A 20488-nucleotide genomic window follows, 5' to 3' on the forward strand; every position below is an offset into this window, starting at 1 on the left:
AACAGGGAAGACTTTGTAGTGACAACATTGGTCCGTGCTGGACAGGGCCAGACTCAGGGCCTCACTGTGTCAATCCAGAATTTCATCCAGACCTTCAACCTTTGAAGCCCAGAAGGCCAGAGGGATCTGGAAGAATTATGCTTGCTTTCGTCTGCTCAGGGACCACTGGCTAGGGCTGGGGAAAGGCTGCCTGGTGCTGTCTGGGTGACCTGGTGGCTGCCTGTGTTAACAGTCAGGGCAGATCCTGATCAACATCAGCAGGCCAGGTCAGCAGTGTGTGAGGGCCCAGAGAGTGGGCCTCCTGCCCTCTAAATTTTAGGGAGCACAGAGACACAACACAGCCTGTGGATCCCCAGGGAGCAGGGCCTGGGTTTTAATCCTGGGTCACACAAGCTGAGTGACCTGGGACAAATCACGTGCCCTCTGAAACTCACTTTCCACTTCTGAACTGTGGAGATGATACCTACCTCATAGCCATGCTGTGAGAATTCCAAAAATCTAAGGCAAGTGCTAGAAGGACATAGAGGAGATTCTCAATAAACAGCGCTTTTGTTATAATTTTTATATAGTCAGCCTCCCTCCAGTGAGACATATGTCCCTTCTTCCTGTTAGGAAACACACACACACACACACACACACACACACACACACACACATCCTCCTTCTTGGGGCTGACATTGGGGAGTGGAGAGGGAAAAGATGGGTATCCAGGTAGAGAAAAGAGGTGGGCTTGGAAATGAAAGAAGCTGGAGGAGAAAGGCTGAGGGACTGGCAGGACATGTGTACGAGGGTCAGGAGCGGAGGCCAGGTCCTCAGGACAGAACAGAGCGGGAACTAGGCTCTCGGGAAAGAAGGGCTGGCACCTCGAAGTGAGGCTGAGATGAGGAAGAGGATGAAGAGAAGGCCTGGCGGAGCTGGGCGGAGGACTAGGGATGTCTGCAGAGGGCGAGCTGGGAGGGCCTTGGACAGAAGGGTGAGCTGGGCGAGGCACCAGCGGCAAGGCCACCAGGGTGAGGATGCTGAAGCTCCATACTGGAAGAGCAGTGGCAGGGTTGGGTCTGAGTGAAACCAGGGCAGAGGTGGCAGTAGGGTTAGGGTGCGCGATGACTGGGAAGTGAGGGGCAGCTGGGACTTGAGCACAGAAGAGAAAGGGAGTTGCAATGCCTTGAAAAGCGGTTTAAATCTCACTGTTAAATGCGTATGCTGGGTGAGCCCCTTAAATGCCGCATAAACCCCGCTTAACCCATCCCTCCCACTTCTAAACCGCCCTCTAAATGCAGTAACCAGCTGGGCCACCGGAACCACGGATGCTTCCCACCCCAAGTTAAACCTGCTAAATGCCCCACCCCCACCCCGCTGCCCCACTCTGGGATGGCGAAGGAAGAGGGGTTTCAACTTACTGACCAGATAAACCTATTTAACTTCTGGCCTTCCAGCTGCCTTTTCTTTAAGTCCCCTTTGTTTTCTTCTTTTTCACTCTTTTTCTTTGGTTTGCTTCCACCCCCAGGGTGGGGCTGGCTCTGGATGGGAGCCTAGGGAGGGGGTCTGGGGACCCAGCATTTCTTTTCCTGCTTCACCCCTCTTCCTGTTGGATGTTGCTGCTTACTCTGGGTCTCCTGAAAATGCATAATTACTTTTCTAACTCCTTTGGACTTCACCGCCTGAGAAACCTACTGTCTTTCTAAACTTTTCCAAGGAAACTTTGATAACGAGCGCCTGGCGATTGCTAGACAGAGAATCCCCTACCGGCTTGGTCGAGTAGTAGATGAGTGGCTGCTCGACAAAGGTAATTAACCAGAATTAATTAATTAACTAACTAACTTTAAAAATACTATCTTAAAGGTGCAGAGCTCTCTCTTCCCCTCTCCGTGCCTTCGCCGTGCCCAGCTCCAAGCGAGGGGGCGATTGTCTGGCCACGATGCCCCCTTCCCTTTCATAGTCAGGGTCCCTGTATTTCAGGGATGTGGTTTTGGGGCAGAAGTAGGATTTTTCTAGAGGATAGAGAGGTCTCGTTATTTTCTAAATCTGGGATCTGAGTAGGGTAGCCCCTAAGACCCTCAAGGGTGGAAGCTCCCTGGTTTGGGTCTGTGCTGAGCAGGTAGATTGCAGATGGGTTGGAAATGCAGGCAGGGAGCTGAGTCCCACTGCCCTAGTCCACCACAGGGTCCTGGGAGGCAGGAAGGCTTTGGAGAGCAAGAAAAGCTGATCCAGAAATCCCAGGGAGGGCTAGGAAGGCTTTACCAGCCCACCTGAGGAGACAGGAAAGAGTGGGTCCTCAAGTCCTACTGGAAAGACCCCTAAAGAGAATGCCTATTGAGCCACTTTCTCTGGAATGGGGCTCCCTTGGTCCAGAAGGCCTCTTGGCAGTCATGGAGGCTGAGTAGACTAAGACGATGAGGAAGGCCATAGTCTGGTAGGAGTTTCTGCCTGCTGCTGGATTGAGGAGGAAAGCAGAGTGGGCTCCCTGGGAGGCCCCCACATGGCAGGTGAGGTGCTACTGGGTGGGAAGGAGAAGGTGTCTTGTTACCAAGAGAAGGTGGGGGCCAAGGGCAAAGCCATCTGATTCCCATTGGGGGAGGGGCGAGCTCTGTACCTCTAAGGCTAAACTCTAGGGGGGAGCAGAACTGTTAAACCCCACTTAACCAGCTGATAACTGTGCTTTAAATGTCCACTGGGGCCTACCCCAATAAACCCCCCAAATGTAACTTCCAGCCCCCCGCATCAGCGGGGCCTAAACATGCTGATAACCAGATGTGATAAATCCATGACAGGACAAAAAGTTAAAGGGACTAAAACAGACATCGCTAAAACATACAGCCCCCAGCCACACTGGGCTGCTCTCTCCAGCGGGGTGAACTTTAACCCTTTGAGGCATTCATGGTGGGTGGGGGCAGGTGCATGGGCCACAGGGACCAAGTTTATTAAAGTTCTGTGGCTTCCTGTCCATTATCTGCCAAGCTCCCCCAGAATCAGAGAGGCCAAGGGACCTGGGCTGAGGCTGGGACCACTTGTGACCCCAAGGGTGGGGAGAGCCGGACAGGCCTTGATAGGGGGAGGGGGCAGAACTCGGAGGTGCCCGCACCTTCTTTTCAGGCCTGTATTTATTTACTCTTCTAGAAAATGACAGATTCAGCTTCCCAGAGAAGGGAAGGAGGAGCTCACCTTTGGTGTGGCCTCGGCCTGTCCGAGCCCAGCTCCCTTCTCAGTAGACAGGGATGGCTGTTGTAGCTCATTCCACCTCACAGACACATTGTGAGGAGAGAAGCGATGAACAGGAAGGTATTCAAGTTCTTGGAGGGATATCTTACTGTCAGCATCTGGCACACGGTAGGTGCTCAGTAGTTATGGAATGAATCCATTTTCCAATTCTAAAACATGTTTTGTGAAACAGTTCTATGAGCTGCTTCACAGTACAGAGATCTGTGGCAAAATGACTTTGGAAGTGCTGAAACCTGTTTCTTCCTCTTTGAGATGCACAAGTATCTTAGATTCCTAAAGGCTCTGACAAATCCTGCAAGAAAGGAACTTGTTGAGCTGTGACCTGTTTGCTTTCCAGATTCATGTGATCATAGTCACCCTTCTCTCCTTTGGATTCTCATAATTTTCATAGCTAGGAATAAACTTGGACATAGTGAGTCTCAGGGGGCCGTCTGGGCCTGGTATCTCAGGCCTGCCTTTGAGCTGCCACTACCAGTAATGCCCCTCTCTGGGCTCCGACTCCCACATTTGTAAGGGAGCATGTGGCACCAGGCGGGCAGTGGGAAGGTGCCACAGGAGGGGAGGAGCTAGCTGAGCAGACCGCCAGTGGCCCAAGCAGGTAGCTGGCGGGTCCAGAAGCTTGGTGTCCTGGAGGGCCCTCGTGTCCAAAGCGGGTGTGGGTTTCCCAAGTTGGACTGTCCTCAGCCCAGGTATGGGGGCAAGGCTTACAGTACCTAACTCTAAACCAGATCTTTAACGAGGCACTAACCAGAGTCTAACAAGGGCTAAGCCAGGTATTAAACTCCCAGCGCCAGCGGCTGAAGTTCCAGGGGAGAAGGGGGCAGTGTCATAGTCCATCTGCCCGACCCCTCCCCAGCAAAAAATAAGCAACACCAAAATCAAAGTTAAATCTAAACTTAAACATAATAAATATCTTTTCTAAAAAACCAAACCAAAACAACAAACTCAGAGGGTTAAACCGACCCCCAGATCTACTAAAACCAAAGTGAACAGCCAAACCCCACGCAGGTGGGAATTCTGAGGTGTAATGCTGCCGAGTGCGGAGTGAGATTGGAGCTGGAGCGGGATTTTTTGGCTGTCAGCAAGCGAAGCAAGGTCCCTTTAACATTTTCCATTTCTGTGCTTGCCCACCCAGGCGGGGAGGAAGGGCTCTGCTAGCCAGGGGCCTGGTCCTGGCAGTGGCTGGGCCTTGGCAGGGGAGGAGGAGCGTAGGACCCTGGCTGGCAGTCAGGGGCTGCCATGGGCAGGGCAGCCTGGAGCAGCCGGGCAGGGGCCATGCTGTGCCCCTCATCCTGCCTCCTCTGCTCACGCGCGCTGACCACGATGGCTTGGCAGTGCACACCCTCTGCCTCAGCCTCTTTGTCTCTGCTGTCTGCTGCCTCCAAGGGCCCCATGGCTTGGGGCTCACTGCGGGTGGGATGTCTGGGGGAGCAGAGGGAAAAGATGGGGATGAACCGAGGGAGAGGAGAGAGAGGGGTGATGGCCCTGGAGCAGGAGCAGTGTGGGACAGGAGAAGGCGGAGAAGGCATGAGCGTGGTGGGGAGAGGGCTGACCGGGCACCCTTTCCCAGCCCATGCGTGTGCCCTGGGACCCTCCCCTGCTGGGGTCCCACCCGGCTGGGCTAGGGGTTCTGGTTGACAAGTACTTTCCCTTTGGTTGTCCGCCCCTTCCTCATTTCTCCCCCATCCACCTGCTGGCTTCCTCCTCCGTTCCCGTCTCTTCCCCTTGGATCCTCTCCGTTCTCCCCTCCCTTCCTGGCCTCCTCCCACTGTCTGCTCCTCCTCTGCCTGCCTCCCTGCTCTCCTCATCACCTTCCCCCCAGGACGCCAGCTGACCATCTTCAACAGCCAAGCTGCCATCAAGATCGGAGGCCGGGATCAGGGCCGCCCCTTCCAGGGCCAGGTGTCGGGCCTTTACTACAATGGGCTCAAGGTGCTGGCGCTGGCCGCCGAGAGCGACCCCAATGTGCGGACTGAGGGCCACCTGCGCCTGGTGGGGGAGGGGCCGTCCGTGCTGCTCAGTGCAGAGACCACGGCCACCACCCTGCTGGCCGACATGGCCACCACCATCATGGAGACCACCACCACCATGGCCACCACCACCACACGCCGGGGCCGCTCCCCCACGCTGAGGGACAGCACCACTCAGGTGAGTCTCCTTCCAGCTTTGGGCAAAGGTTCAAGGGGTCTGGTGGGATCCTGAGGGTTGCAGTCCTTGTTCTGGTGATGGTTTAGGTAAGGGAGGCAAGGTCACTTTCCAGGAAGTGGTCTTCACTCTGGTGACCAGGGATACTGTACGTGTAGGAGTGGCTGTTATTTATACAGGGTGTGTTCCCAGAGTTGGGGAGAGTTGACTAGGGACTGGGTCTCTGTCCTGACCCCCTAAGACATGATGTCTAGATCAGTGTTGGGGGTGGAATGATCTCTTCTGATCCCCACTGACAGCCACAGCCAGTGCCTAGGGGGCAGCTCATGGGAGATGGGTGTGTCTGGACGGCAGTGCCTTGGACAGAGGTGACAGGCTGCAAGGACTGGACACAACCACCTGGCAGTGGACACCCTTCTCCAGGGAGCAGCCTCTCCTTGTTAGAGTCCCTGCCATGGGAAGGGCCCTGGTGGTAGGTTTCTTGCCCTCACAGGTCTTCTCCCTGTGATCCAGAGCATGTACCACGCTTAGTGGGCCTCGGTTTTTTCTCTTCATCTCTCGGTCTGAGTGGGATGTTGGTGCAGACAGTTCTGTGCTTTTCCCTCCAAGGTGCTCTCCCTACCTGCTCAAGTGCCCTTTTTAAAACTTTTTTTTGGTACCAGGGATCAAACTCAGGCCCTTGTGCTTGCAAGGCAGGCGGAGGAACCACTGAGCCACCCCCCACCACCACCCCGCCCTCAAGTGCCCTTTGGAGCAGATCAGGCCCAAGTGATCTGGGAGAGCCAGAGGAGGCTGCACTAGAGGAACAAGGCTCCAAGGGCCATAGTGGGCCAGGCTTTTGTGGTGGCCAAAGCCTATGGAGTGTGTGGGACTATGGACACTGGGCTGAATTTTCATTGTTGCCATCAATGCCTGCCGTGATTATTGGCCACAGAGACCTCATGCTGACATGTGAACTTTGCTTAGCCATTACCGGTCTTGCTGCCCTGGCTGTTGGGCTCTTAGGTCTGGAGGGACCTCTGTCCTCCAGGGTATGGGAGAGATCTGGAGGTGGCGATAAAGACCTATCCTTACATTTACTACATCTGCCTTCAGCTTCTGCCTCTAACTGGGGGGTGGGCTCCTGGTCTCCAAGGCCCCTCCTCCCCACCTATCTGTGCTGCAGGGAGCCTAGGATGGGGCTAGCCAGGTAAGCCAGCTGGGAGAGACAAGCCTGTGACCTTTCCTCTGCCTTCACTGCCTAGAAATCTGAAGGAATCTGAGTGCCTAGAGAACAGGGAGCCATGGGAGAAAGGCCTGGGCTCTACTCAGGGCTGGACACCACCGTGCCCAGTGCCCCTGGTCTCAGTGGGAGGTGGTGGGCAGACTGTCCTGGTGGAAGAGAGGGATAGGGGCCTGAGGGTGGGGCTGGTGTGGGGGTGCTATCAGAAGATGGGCCTGGGCTGGGGCAGTGTGGGACCCTTGTACCTCTCCCACACTGGGTCTCTGTCCAGCCCCCAGCTGGCCTCCTCCCACCACAGCGTCTTGGGGCTCTTTCCTGTCTGGACTTCGGATCATGCTCTGTGGGTCTCTGTCCTGACCCCCGTGAGCACCCCCTCCCCCCCATGCTCTCTCATCTCTGGGATTCTCTTTCTTTGCAATCAGGAGGAAAGAAAATGCTGACAAGTCGACTCCCGTTGTCATGGCAACCACAGCCCTAATTATTGTGTGCAGCCCAGTTCTCTCCTGGAAGGGGGTTGGAAGAAGAGTGAGGGGTGTTGGGGTGGTGAAGCTGAAAGCCCCTCCAGCTTTTGTCCCCCTCTGCCAAGCAGGCCTCCTCCAGAGGGTCCCTGTGGCTTTTTTCCCTGACTCATCTGTCCCTGCACCAAGGCATCCCGGTTCCTTTCTGCCATCCTGCAGCTCCAGGTGGAGCCTCCCATCTCTTCATTTCCTGGAAATAAAAAGCACATTTGTTGTCTGATCCTTGGGAGCTGGTGCTGTTTAGTTTCCCTTTGCTTGGGAGGAAGGAGGGCCAAGGTCACCCAGCAAGCGATAAGAGAGCTGACCTTGGCTCCAGCTGTCCCCTGTGCCATCCAGAGGTGTCTGTGGTTTCTGCTCATCCACTTGGAACCCTCTCTTCCCCACCCTTTCTCTCCCCGCAGAACACAGATGACCTCCTGGTGGCCTCGGCTGAGTGTCCGAGTGATGATGAGGACCTGGAGGAGTGTGAGCCCAGTACTGGTGAGTGTCTTTCCCCCCTCCCCTGCCCCGGGGCCCCTGCGACGCTGCTGGGAGGGGGGGCGACTGTCTCTGTCACTTGGCCCTAGCCCAGGGCCTGCTACAGGCCATAGCTCTCTGATAGTCTCCCTCTCCTCCTAGTAGCCCCCCAGGCTCCTCTAATGCCCTCTGGCAAGGTGCCTTTTGGTGCCCCATCCCTCAGAGATAGTGAGGTCCTTAGTGTTCCTTTGCTTGGGGTTGAGAGCCAAGGGTTGCTGGGAGGGAAAGAGGGAGATATTTCCCTAGAAAGATGAGTAACTGCAGCTCCCATGAGTCCCGGGGTGAGGGTGGGGGGAACTACAACTCCCATCAGCCCTTAGCCCAGAACCGCAACTCTTATCTGCCCCAGGCCTGGTTCTCTGTTGGTCACTTGGCAGAGGATGTCTCTGCTGGATTCTGATCCCTCCTCATGCTCAGTCTCAGAGTTGTATCTGGTGCTTGGATCTGAAGAGTCCCCAGGGAGGAGACTCTACCAGGATGGCAGGTCAAAGCAGGCAACTCTGTGCCTGGCAGTGTGATAGGTGGGAGGTGCCTCCTAGGCCAGACATGGGGTACCCTGGGGAGATCCCAGCAGTGGAGCTGTTGTGGGACGGCAGGGCTGGGAGAGAGGATGCCTGGACATGGGAGTTGGGGGATCTCTAGGCCTTTGCTTGATGTTGCCAGCTGGGTTCAAGGGTGCAGCTGCAGAGAGAGCAGCCAGGTGAGTCAGGGGTTTGTTTTGCCAACAGGCTTAGAGGGTGCAAGTGAGGTAGCACAGCAAGTGCTTGGGCCACTTATCTAAGCAGGTTGGCAGTAACTTAGAGGAGCTGGGGGAGACTGGCTAGGGGAATAGAAAGAGGACTGGATGAGGCTGGATTTCCCAGTGCAGTGCACCCGTATGAGCCTGCGAGAGCCCAGGGGCCACCTGCATCTCTTGCTTGGCTTCCCAGAGACTTCTCCCCATTTACTGTGCAATGGTGGCACCTAGGCTGTGGGTATCAGTAGGCTGGAGGATGGGGCAAGTGTGTGCAGGGTTGGGGAAGGGCTGTGGTCAGGAGATGGGCAGTGTGGCATGATGATAGATCCTGTGAATCTGGCATGGGGAGGCGGATAGGGAGCTAAGGCACTGGAAAGATGTTCAAGCTGAAGGAAGGCAGTCACCCTTCCTTGGATGGAGTGTGTGCAGAACAAGAAGGGAACAGGCCTAAAGTGTGTACAGTGGAGCAGAGGCTCAGATTCAGAGATAACAGGCTAAAGCCCATTACCCTCCATGTCCCCTTCAGTAGGCTAGAGCTGAGAAAGGTCCTTTCCATGGCTCAGGGGCACGTGAGGAAGTGCCAGCTGCTGGACTGGAAAGGTCTTCCTGTCCACAGCCCAGGGGACAAACACCCCTCACTGTGGGGGGCTCCTCTGCTGGGGGCTGTCCCTGGTTTTTCTGGGTGATCTCAGCTCAGGGATGCCTACCCCAAAACCACCATTGCTTTGGGAGGTTCTGAGCCTGTGGCAGTGTCAGCACCCAGCACTGTCCCTCAGCCCTGCTTTGCCTCTGTCAGCTCTGGGAACTTACTGGGGGCCCTGTAGGCAGACACAGTGCCTCTGCCTAGCTGGTGGCTGTGTGAATGAGCCATGAGAGCACTGGGATGGGAGGCTCTGGGGACAAGGGACTGTGAAGGCCATGAGGAAGAGGCACTGTTTGGCCTTATACTCTGGGATGGGAACTCAGTGACAGGAAAAGTCTGGACCCTGTAGAGGTCATCCGGGCTAGATGATCCTCACACAGGGACAGGCAGCAAATTCTGGGCCACCCCGTGTTGGGCAGAGCTCTAGCTCCCAGCCCAGAGCCCAGCCAGGGTCCTCCGCATGACCCCCAGTGTGTGTACTGGTGGCCTGAGCTCTTTCAGGCTTTACTAGGACAGGGGGGTGAGGAAGAGCTGACTTAGGCTGGCCAGCTGCCCCCCAGTGAGGGCTCTAGGAGCTCACTGACCATTGGAGCACACTGGGAAAAGAGCCATGGTTGTAGGGCAGGGATTTGGCTCAGTGGTGCCGCTGCCTGCCTTGCAAGCACAAGGACCGGAGTTCGATCCCTGGTACCAAAAACAACAACAACAACAACAAAACAGCCGTGGCTGTGGAGGGAAGCTAGTGAGTGGGGTAGGACTGATAGCTGGGCATGGGGAGGGGCTGGTGGCCAGTGCAGCACCCAGCTTTAAAAATAAAGCTGGGAGGGCTGGGGGCTTGGCTCAGTGGTTCCACAGCCTGCCTTGCAAGCACAAGGGCCGGAGTTTGATCCCCGGTACAAAAAACAAACAAACAAACAAACAAACAAACAAACAAACAAAAAGCTGGAATAGGAGAAAGGCTGAGTGTGCAATGGAGCCTTCAGAGGAAGTTGCGGGAATCCGTAAGTTCTCCCCTAGACCTGGGGCTCATGTGTTTACAGTTCACACAGCTCGCTGAAATCTTTCAAGTCAGTATTCATCATTCTGCTGAGAGGCCAGGCAAGGACTGAGATGACTCCGGGTGCCCCAGTCTGGAGTAGACCATTACCACCTCCACCCTCCCCTCCCACCACCAGCCTTTCCACCCAGAGCCTCTCCAAGGAGAGAGGAGACTTTTCTCTAGCAGAGGGCCAGAACCTTGCCTTCAAGGTCAGTGTGGAGGTGGAGGCAGCTTGGCTGGAGACAGTGACTGACCAGGGAGGAGCCCAGGGTGTTTGTGCCCCTCCCACCTTCCATTCCTCATCCCTGGGTGCAGGTGTGGGCCCCTGGCTCAGTCCTGCTCCTCCTGCACCCTTTTGTACCCTTGCCCTGAACCCGGCCCCTCCACATACCCAGACCACATGTACCTCCTCCTTTGCTTGGTGAGACCCCCCCCACCGTCTGACATGTTTTTTTGCCTGATGTTGGCAGCCCAGACAAAGAGGATAATGTTAAGTCTTTGGGAGTGCCTTTAGAGGAACAAGCACTACAGTTGGCATTGTGACCGCCACCTCTTGTCTCAGCCAGCCTGGCCTCCACATTGTGTTTGGGATTTGTAGCAATCTGACTTTGCACCCCCTGAGACATACAGGAAGAGAACCCACAGGCCCAGACCCATAAGGCCCCCCACCAAACAACACCCCCCCCGCACACATTTGCAGACCCAACAGCAAGTTCACAAGTTCCCCATTCTTACGTTCAAAACTAGAAGAATATACACCACCCGTGCCCAGATCAACAGAGGTACATGCGTGCTCAGACCCAAAGAGACAACACACGCCAGACCCCTGAAGCCCACGCATACAGATACCTGTTGAGACCACAGATGCACACACCCATTCACATATACACAGTCTTGTGAAGTCTGCCTGTTTACTTAGAGTCACTGAGTGCTACAAACGTGTGTAGAGCCCCCAAATACTCAGAAGTGCAGACTTACAAGGACCACCTGCTCAGATCCAAAGGGTCAAACTTAAACATGTGCTCAGCTGCACAAAGACGCGCACACACACAGACAACATGTTTTTTAAACCCAGCAAGGTCCTTACATATGTTCAGAGTGTGGAAGCAACTCAGACATACTTGGAATGTTCAGAGCCATGCACACATGCTCAGGGCTGTAGAACTCACATATTCAGACATGTGAGATGTGTATTTTGGATCGTAGTATGTGCTTACATGCTTATGCCTTGAGACAAGTCCCTGGCCTCCCAGAATTATGGTCTTTCTCAGTTTACAGAGGCACACACATGTAAACAGATTCACCTGTGTAACACACACTTGTGAGGTGTGATAAAAGATATATTGCTATGAATCTCCCTCAAAATACTCCTCCCTTGTTTTGATTCTGTGATTCTTGCCATTTTCTGAAGCAGTTCTAGAAGTCCTCTTTTGTGTGTCTTTGGTTGCACTATCGTGATTTGAATTGATGTCCAGAATCAATTCAAAACATTTACCGTTAACAGCCATTTGACTTTGGGGAAGATCCAGTCATCTCATGGTGCCAGATCTGGTAAATGCAGTACATGAGGACACACTGTAATATTTTTAGGTCCTGCCTTTCTGTTGTATGGCATCTGGCAGCAGCATTCACCATATTTTTTATTGCATCTTGTAAAGCCATGAAGGAGAATTTCCAGAATGGCTTCAAAAAAGTGTCAAGAATGATGAGATAAGTGTGTCCAAAGCAAGAGGGAGGAGTCGGAGAGGAGTGAATGGCAAAGTGTCTTTTATTGTAATAAATTTTAAAAGTGTGAACATTAACTGTATTTTTTTTTGTGGGTACTGGGGATCGAACTCGGGTCCTTGCACTTGCGAGGCAGGTGGCGGCACCACTGAGCTAAATACCTGGCCCCATTAACTGTATATTTCAACCACCCCTTGAATTTGTGCACCATATGATCCCACACATGCATTCACTTTACAGCTGCTTAGAACCTCAGAGACCCTATATGCATCTTCAGGCCAGGCATGTACGCAAAGCACTCAGATCACTAAAGTACACACACTTGTGCACAGAAGTGCACATCCATGCCTTGGTGTGCACAGAGATACATGTGTGCTACAGCTCTGGGCAAGTGTACTGCTTACCGAGGTGTGCATGTACATCTGCGGAGGGATGAGCTCATGCGCCAAATGTGTGTTCATCTTCATTCACGTGTACCTACCTGCACACAGAGGTGCACACGTGTACTGACATCAACAAGGACATATGCTTGCTCTTTCTCAGAGGAGGCCATGTGTGCCCAGCTCCAGGGGCATGCACGTGCACGCACACACATGTGCACGCATGCGTGCGCAGATGCATTTGTTCAGTCTCACAGAACTGCATCTCTCTAGCACTCCCAGGAGAGGCCCTCAGTGGTTTTCCCTAGATCACACCTGTAGAAGCGGCTACTTACATGTGTCTCATAGACTCAGCACACTCAGGCCTTTGAGGCCTACATGCATGTACCCAATCCCATGTTGGTGTCGCGTATTTATACGGTTAACCGCAGAAGTATACTTATTGGTTTATACTGACAGAAGTCTGCACACACTTGCTCAGACCCATAGAAGTAAAGGTACTTGTGCCCCAGGTATACACGCACATGCACACACACTCGTGTTTGCCTTGATACACAGGTGCTCACAGCCATGGGTGTACTTAAGTACCCACACAGAAGGGTATATTACATGCTGGTATCTTCACCAGCGACCCTTTCCAGTCATTCAGACCCACCCAGCACATGCTCACATGCTCAGATCCATTAAAGTTAATGAACGCACATGCACACATATGCTTAGGGATGTGTGCCCAGGAGTGCGTTGGTACAGACCTCCCACTTCACTCAGGCCCACATGTGCTCAGATGCATGGAGCAGCCTCCCCCACAACTGCACACACATCCTTCTGCATTGCCCCTGCACACACAGCACAGACCCTCAGCAACATACGCAGGCTTCTTTCCCAGGACACGCACACATTTATTTGCTCCGACCCACAGAAGCACGAACGTGCTCGGCTTCCCAGAGGCTCTCAAAGTGCACTAGTCACTATAACAGGCAAACTCCACAACCTCCATGGTTTAACACCTGGAAACGAGTTTCTTTTACCCAAGTTATAGACAACTGCTCCTGATTGGCTGCCAGGTCTTTTTCAATTGATGATTTGGGGCTGAGTCTACTTCCCTCTTTAACACGTGACTTCCTGAGGCGTAGGGAAGTGGGTAGGTACTGTGTCTGGATGGGGAGGTTTCCTTGGGGCCAGGCCTGGGAGAGGTGTATGTCCTCCTGCATTTCATTGTGTGGAGCTCAGCCATAGGGTCCCAGCCTCGCTTCCAGGAGGGCTGGGAGGTTTAGATTTGCTATACTCCCAGGAAGAGGACCAGTTAGCGAATTATTTGCCACAGCCTGGCCTTCAGGGCCACCAAGGATATGTTTCACTTTTCTTCCTATTCCAGAACATTCCCACCTGTTCCCAAGGCAGAGAAGCCAAAGTCCCTCCCAGTGAGGGCATTTGTCTCAAAGCAGAGGATGCCTGGAACTGGGTCCTGGACCCAATGTGGTCTTGAAACCCATGAACCAAAAGACCTCCACAGCCTAATACACACATAGAATACAGTGCTGGGGCAGAGACAGCCACCACAATAAAACTTCCCGGTTAAAAAAGGGAAGGACAGGTCCAGGGATTTAGCTCAGTGGTTCCACTGCCTGCCTCTCAAGTGCAAAGTCCCGAGTTCAATCCCTGGTACCAAAAATAAAATTAAAAAATTAGCAAGGGAAGGACAGGGGCTTCTAGTTCCCTGAGTTGGGGCAACCTGGGATGCACACAGATCATGTGTGTGCTGCATCAAGGAGGGGACTCAGTAGCACAGGCCGGCACAGGCCTCTGCAGTGGGGCGTTTCGCCAGCAGACCCTGCTGCTGCTCTCTGGGAGCCTCCCTGCCTCTCCCAGCCTCTTCTCTGTCAGCCATGAGGATCTCCCCATGGGTGTTGGGAGAAATGTCCAGCTTGGGTGTGTGATGGCACTGACAGCCCACCCCCACTGCTGTGCCTTTGGGACACATGGGTGGCCCTAAGGCTAGCCGGACACAGCAGTGATTCCAGGATTCTTTCCTAGGCACAGCTCTTAAGCTTCCTTTGCTTCTCTTCCTCTCCATAGAGCTGTAACTGTCATGAGGGTACTTGAGACAGTAGGGCCTCTGGAGGGAGAGGGAGGCCACACCCTAAATCTGACCCTTGAACATTTGTGAGTTCCTTATTCAGATGAGAAGTTTTGCTGGACCATTGTCCCTCAGCCCTTCTCAGTGTTCTTGCTTCCTACTTGGGGTTTGGAAACAGTGGCTTCTTTGACTCTTGCAGGACCCACGTTTTCCTTCCTTCCTGCTTGAAGCCAACCAGTTCTTGCTCAAGTTTATTTCCTTGTAACAGCAGAATATAAAGGCTGGCATCATCCCTGGATGCCTTCCTGGCTCTTTTCCTCCGTGCTTTGGCCTCAGAAGGTTGCACGGTCGTAGCTGTGGCCTGACCAAACAGTTTGCTTTGCATTACACGGTTCTTCATCTTTCCAACCCCTGTGTCCTTTTCATTGGTCTGTCACCCAAGCGTCACAGGGTTTTGTTATCCAGACACCAGTTTGGGTGCCAGTGCTTGTATTAGTTAAGATAACATTTGTTTCTCTCGCAGGTAAGCCCAAATCTCAGTGGTGCTCCCTGTCACCCACAGGTCACTGTGCCCCAAGGGCGTGTTAGGAACCCACACTCCTTCCATTGGTGGCTCTTCCATTTCAACATGTGGTTCCAAGGTCATGGCTGTGGAAAGAACCTGGGGCCTGGGACACAGGAGTCTGTAGGGGGCTCATACTGGCAGGGTTCAGGACTCAGAGCTGCCACGCCTGACCACAAGGGATACTGGGAAATGTAGTCTAGTTGCCCAGGAGAAGGAGGAACTGAGATTGGTGAAGGATGTGGTCAGAGAGGTGGGGACACCACTTATGCTCACAGCCACCATGGTACGCTCCTGTGTTCTCAGGGACACATTCACACATGCATACGCGTCCAGGAAGCTCAGACCCAGGCTCAGACGCCAGCAGACACAAGTCAGGGCTACAGGCCTACTCGCATGCAAACATATCTTCCAGTTCACTGAACTGCACACTCGTGTATCAGATCCATCAAGGTTCACGCACATACACATAGGACTCAGAACAAGACCCTCAGAGCGATCAAACCCTCAAGATGTAGCTTTTTTTTTTCTGACTTCAAAGCCACTGCCCTTGCTGTGCTGCTGTTCAGGGTGGGAAAGGGAACACACTGTCCTTTGGGCCACCACCCACAGTGACGCGGGTTGTCTTCTGCTCAAACAGGTGAGTCGGGGCTGAAGTCTAATCAGTGCTCTGCTTGCCCAGCTATGTGTCCGGGCTCCTGGAGCAAGGCTGTGTCCACCTGGAGGAGAGAGTGGCTTTATCCAGTGTCACACTGAGATGCTGCTTGCTAAGTTGTGTACCCACAGGGCTGTATCCACATAGAGGGGCTGTTTTTTCCCCCATATCTACACAAAATGTCCTGTAGGCAAGTGGTCTTCTTGCCCCTTATACCCTGGCCAAGGGCTCTATGCTGGTGGATATGACCTTGCCAGCTTTGTCTCTGACACATTTAACCTCAGTTATCAACTCTCTCATTGAGGTGGACACATCTTGCATGGGTAGGAGTGGGATTTGTAACTAAGTTTCTAATCAGGAGCTTTGTGCCCTAAAGTGAGAAAGAGTTCAGCTTGCTGGGACTCTTGCTGAGACCTTTCTTTCCCAGAGCGAGAGGAGTTGAGGGTGGGAGAGGACTGTGGGAGTGGCTGGTGTGTCCTCTGTCGGAATGGAATTCCCTGGCAACTGGGCCTGACCATGCACCAGAAGTCTGTGTTCTTAGGATGCAGAGGAGCAGAGGGTGGGTGGGTAGCATCTGTAAGCACACACCTGTATCTTCCAAATGCCACAGCCACCTGAAGTGTGGGAGGGCTAGAAGCTACCTGGGGTTCTTCCAGGGCTCTGCTGGCTGCTTAGGGCATACGTCTCAGGATTTGCCCTTGTTCTAGGTGCACCTAAGGTCACCAGCGCACCGAGTCATCATCATGAGTGCACCCCTCTAATGAAACTCCAATGGGAGGAGTCTGATGGGTTCTCTCCTCCTTGCTGGCTCATCACCAAGGCACATAGGGTACTCTCATCTTCCTGGACCAGTGTACTATCCCAGGAAGGCCCAGGAAAGCCTGCCATGCACATGACTTGACTGCACCTGAGCCCAGGCTGGGCTGAAGGAGGGTGGGAAGGGAGTGGGGTTCAGGACACAGGAAAGAAGTGTGGAAGGCACAGACTGCCATGTAGAGGGCACTGAGGGGAAGGCACAGTGATCTGAGAGTCGGGGCAGTCATGACATCTCTGATGTGCCCCCAGAGCCTTGGGCAGAGAAGGGTCAGGAGAATCCCAGAGAAGCTGAATCTCAGATGTGGAGCCTGGGAAGCTCTGGGACCTGGGGGAGGGGGAGTTAGGACCAAAGAGTTGGGAGGGAGGTGGGCAGGACTTGTCTGTGATTAAAATCAAAGATACCACATGCCATCACTTTGCTGGGGGGGGTGCGGACTGGTAGACAAAGCCTATTCCATGATCAGCCTGGTGAGCACTCTAGGGCAGGACATGTCCCCAGCACGGACCTCCAGGTCTGATCCTGTGTTCTGGGCCTGGCATTCCACTGGGGCCCAAGCTATGGCCAGCAGCTTGAGGGTCATAAGGCAGTTTAGAGCAAACTTTGACTGTGGAGTCCCCAAGAGTAGCCGGTGGTTCAGTCTAAGGAAGTTGGGCTGGCAGAGAATGGAGGTACACCTGCCAGGCTGAGTTCTCTGTCTCTGCTGCCCAAGAGGGCAGAGGGAGTGGAGTGCAGAATTCAGCTGCTCTGGCCTGTGAGAGGGGCTGCTATGCTTTTCTCAAATACCAAGCCTGGCCAGGCTCACAGGAAATGCCTGAGGAATATCCTTTCCTGCCTAGGGAAAGCATAATGATCCCAACTCTGTGCCAGGCCTGCCACTGGTGCTAGGGGCATCAACAGATGGAACGTGGGCCTTTGGGTGCTTGGCAGTGAGCCCAAATCCATGTTTCCAGGACAGAACAGGGACATAGTGTCAGAGACACCAGAGGTAGGGAGCATCCTCTGTGGTTAAAGGGGACAGGAATGAGGACAGTACTGTAGACTCCTGCAGTGGATCTACAGTCTTCTGTGAGGCACTACAACACAAGCTGATAAGAATAAAGAAAGAAACGAAAATTAGAGGGAACTGGGTCTTGGGGATGATCTATGCTGCTGTGGGCAACAAAGACAAAGGGCACCAAAGGCACCCAGTATTTATTGATTGTAAGCATGGGAGAGTGAACAGGGTATGCTTTGAAGCATCCCTCTGGAAGCATCTCGCTGGAAGCATCTGGTGATGGCAGGACTATACGATATGTGGACAGGGATAGCTGATATGAAAACAGGGATATAAAGGGGGAAGGCACTGCTTATCTTACTTGGAGAGATCAAAAGGTGCTGAGACTGGGTTGCAAATAACCAGAGTCTGCTAATACTGGGCAGAGTTGTCTGCTACATAGGGTCTGCCTGGAAGTGGTGTTGTTTGGCTGGACTCTGAGGATGAGTGAGATATCAGTGGGGAAGGGGTTCTGACTGGAAGACAAAGGTCAGGCAGGTGGCAGGTGGTATGGGCCAGCAGGGAGGACCCAAGATGGCAGGGGATGCAGGAAGGAGGGTATACACAATGGGGTCCAGGAGGGAGCCCCTTGAGGGGCTTCCAGTTCTCCCACAAGTGGTCAGCTGAGTTTGCCCCTTACCCAGGGATCAGGGTGTCTTTCTGGGGGTCTGGGGCCCAGATGGGGACAGAAGGACACATTATGCTTATCCATAGGCCAGAGGGCTCATAGAGCCAGTCCTTGGCCTCATCCTGACTTAGAGCCCAGTACCTTAGCTTTACAGTCCAGGGGTAAAGAAAACTTGTCCACAATCACAAGGAACTCAGTGACGGAACAAGTATGCAGCCTCTCTGGTCATCATCTAAGCCAGGAGTTGAGCCTTACTAGCCTTCAAGAAGCATGGACTTGACTCAAGGTTCCCTGGCATCTTATGAACCCTGGTCTTTCCTTGGCCTCTGAGAGCCACAAAAGAGACTGGATTATCCATTCTTTCACCTCTGCTGATACTGACACCTATTGACCTTAGGCAGTCCTGCCCACCCTCAGCATCTGCATCCATTGGAAGCTGGAGTTGGACACTCTCTACTCTTGCCTCAGCTTTTCACTGTGGCGGATCCCGTGGCCTAGGGGAGGGTGTCCTGCAGTTTCAACGTTGGGGGCCCAGGCGGAAACTGGAGCTTGCTGGGAAGAAGAGCAGCCTGGGAGTTCTGCTCTGTTTCCAGTTTGATAGCAAGGTCTTGGCTATGGCTGACCATGTGGCCAAGGGAGACTGTGAGGTTGCTGAAGCTGGTGATGGGAAGGGTTGGCAGAGGAATGTGGATAGTGGTGTTCACCAGGAGCAGAATGGGAGAAGAGGGGCCAAGATGTGGAGATGGAACCAGGCTGGCCTGGCTGCATGGGGCCTACAGTGAGTAGGACCTGGCAGTGGAGGTCCCCGAATGCTTACCCTGAAAGGCGTAGAGGGGCTTGTGGGCATATCCTGCAGGGACTAGGGAGAGGTGCTCAGGTGTGGGAAGACATGCTGGAGGGAGAGCCACAGAGGAAAACTACTACCCCCACCAGGCCCAGTGGTATCTCCTCCCAAGAGGAATGAACCTCTCCAGCTCTCTTCTATCTGAGGTCAGTGAGTTTCAGCCATTTGGTTTGAGAGGAGGCCCAGGAGGCTGATGGGATTTGTAGTTGTTGACCTAGGGGCTGATGAAAATTGTGGTCCACACCTTTCCAAAGACCAATGGGAGTTGTAATTCTCTCCTTTTGGGGGCTGATGGGAACTGCAGTTTCTGCCCAGGGGACTCCAGTTATCAGACCTAGAGAGGAGGAGACTTACCCCATCACAAAGCCCTCCCCACTAGTTCCCCTGGGCCCTGTTTTAGCAAGTGCATCCCTCCCAGGTGGCTGTGTATGTATTTTCTTTTCTTTTTTTGCTTTCTTCTTCTTTCTGTTGTTTTATTATTGTTTTAACAATAATAAGAGGACCAGAGGCAGTCAAGCCCTGGCCAGGTCCTGGCGGCCCATGGGGGTTCTGGGGAGGGGGAGGGGGGCAGTCAGTGGGTGTCAGCGGTGGAGGGCGAAGAAAGAGAAAGTTGGGGAGCTGGGCTTAGCTCGGGAATCAGGTGGCCATTCCCTCACTCACTCCCCATCCCTCCCACGTCCCTGACATTGTCAGGGCTCCTCACCACCCTCCCAGAGTCCTGCAGGGCAGACACCTACTCCATAGTCTGACTCCTCCTCTGTCCTTCTCATGGGCCCTCACCTATCCCCTCGATGGCTCCTCCTCTGTGACCAACCTGCAATTGGCTTTTAAAGCCCCTTCTCAGGCCCAGCCTGCCCCAAGGCCTCTCTCCCACACAGCACTTGCTACCTGATGGCCCAAGCCTTTCTTCCCAGATCCCTCCTTCCCCGACAGGATGACACGGTAACAGTTCCTCGGTGGCAGCCTGCAGATGTTAGCTTTGTGTTTAACAAGGGGAAGAGGGCAAAGTGAGGGAGGAGAGAGAGGATTCAGGAGGAAGATGTCCAGGGAGAGAGAAGAATGAGGGAGGGAGTTACCAAACAGATAGAAAACGTTGTACGGAAAAGTTGTTTTTTCTTATTTTTTTTCCGGGAGAACCCGCTTACACAGCTCTGTTTGTAATTTTTTTCTTCATGCTAAAATCACACGGCCTATTTGTTGATGTAAGTTGCCTGAATTCCGTGGTATGCTATCTTCTTTTTTAAAAACAAAAGCAAAAAAAAAAAAAAAAAAAAAAAAAAAGCAAAAAAAGAGAAAAAATAACCCTAAAAGATATTGTTGTTAGGTTTGTTTAAATGCTGCTGTTGTATCTGTTTTTAGAGCTTTAAACCAGTAGTTTTTTTTTTTCTTTTTCTGTTTCTTTTCGATTTCCTTTCCTTTCTGTTCCTTTTGGTTTCTTAAGACAAACAAAAGACCAAAATAAATAAATAAATAAATAAATAAATAAATAAAATAAAAAATAAAATAAAATAAACAGAGAGTCACAGAGCCTGCGCGTGAGGTGCCCAGGACATCCGAGCTGCTGCTGCTTAAAGCGCAGTGCTCTGGCCGCTGGCGGGCGGGCCTGGCCCGCTCTAGTCTCAGTCTCCGCCAAGGCCAATTGGAACCGATTTGGGTGTGTGAGGCTGTTGTTTCTCTCTCTGTGCCGGCCGCCCGCACCCCGGTCCCCGCTGACGCCCTCTCTTCTCTC

General features: G+C 53.3%; 1 protein-coding gene across 24 annotated transcripts in view; it reads left to right on the forward strand.

Moving 5' to 3' along the window:
* Positions 1 to 20488, forward strand: part of Nrxn2 (neurexin 2) — a 97893-nt gene that overhangs the window by 75426 nt on the left and 1979 nt on the right. For 18 of the 24 annotated variants that reach the window (XM_010636061.3, XM_010636062.3, XM_010636063.3 and 15 more), the window contains 3 exons: positions 1697 to 1786; positions 5042 to 5367; positions 7506 to 7584. In XM_010636061.3, the coding sequence (XP_010634363.1) occupies positions 1697 to 1786; positions 5042 to 5367; positions 7506 to 7584 (495 nt within the window). The remainder of the gene's footprint in view (positions 1 to 1696; positions 1787 to 5041; positions 5368 to 7505; positions 7585 to 20488) is intronic. The other 6 variants (XM_033756594.1, XM_019209260.2, XM_010636060.3 and 3 more) reach the window with 1 other exon arrangement.

This window comes from Fukomys damarensis, unplaced genomic scaffold (assembly GCF_012274545.1).
Source record: "Fukomys damarensis isolate Sample0158 unplaced genomic scaffold, DMR_v1.0_HiC HiC_scaffold_27, whole genome shotgun sequence".
Lineage (NCBI taxonomy): Eukaryota > Metazoa > Chordata > Mammalia > Rodentia > Bathyergidae > Fukomys > Fukomys damarensis.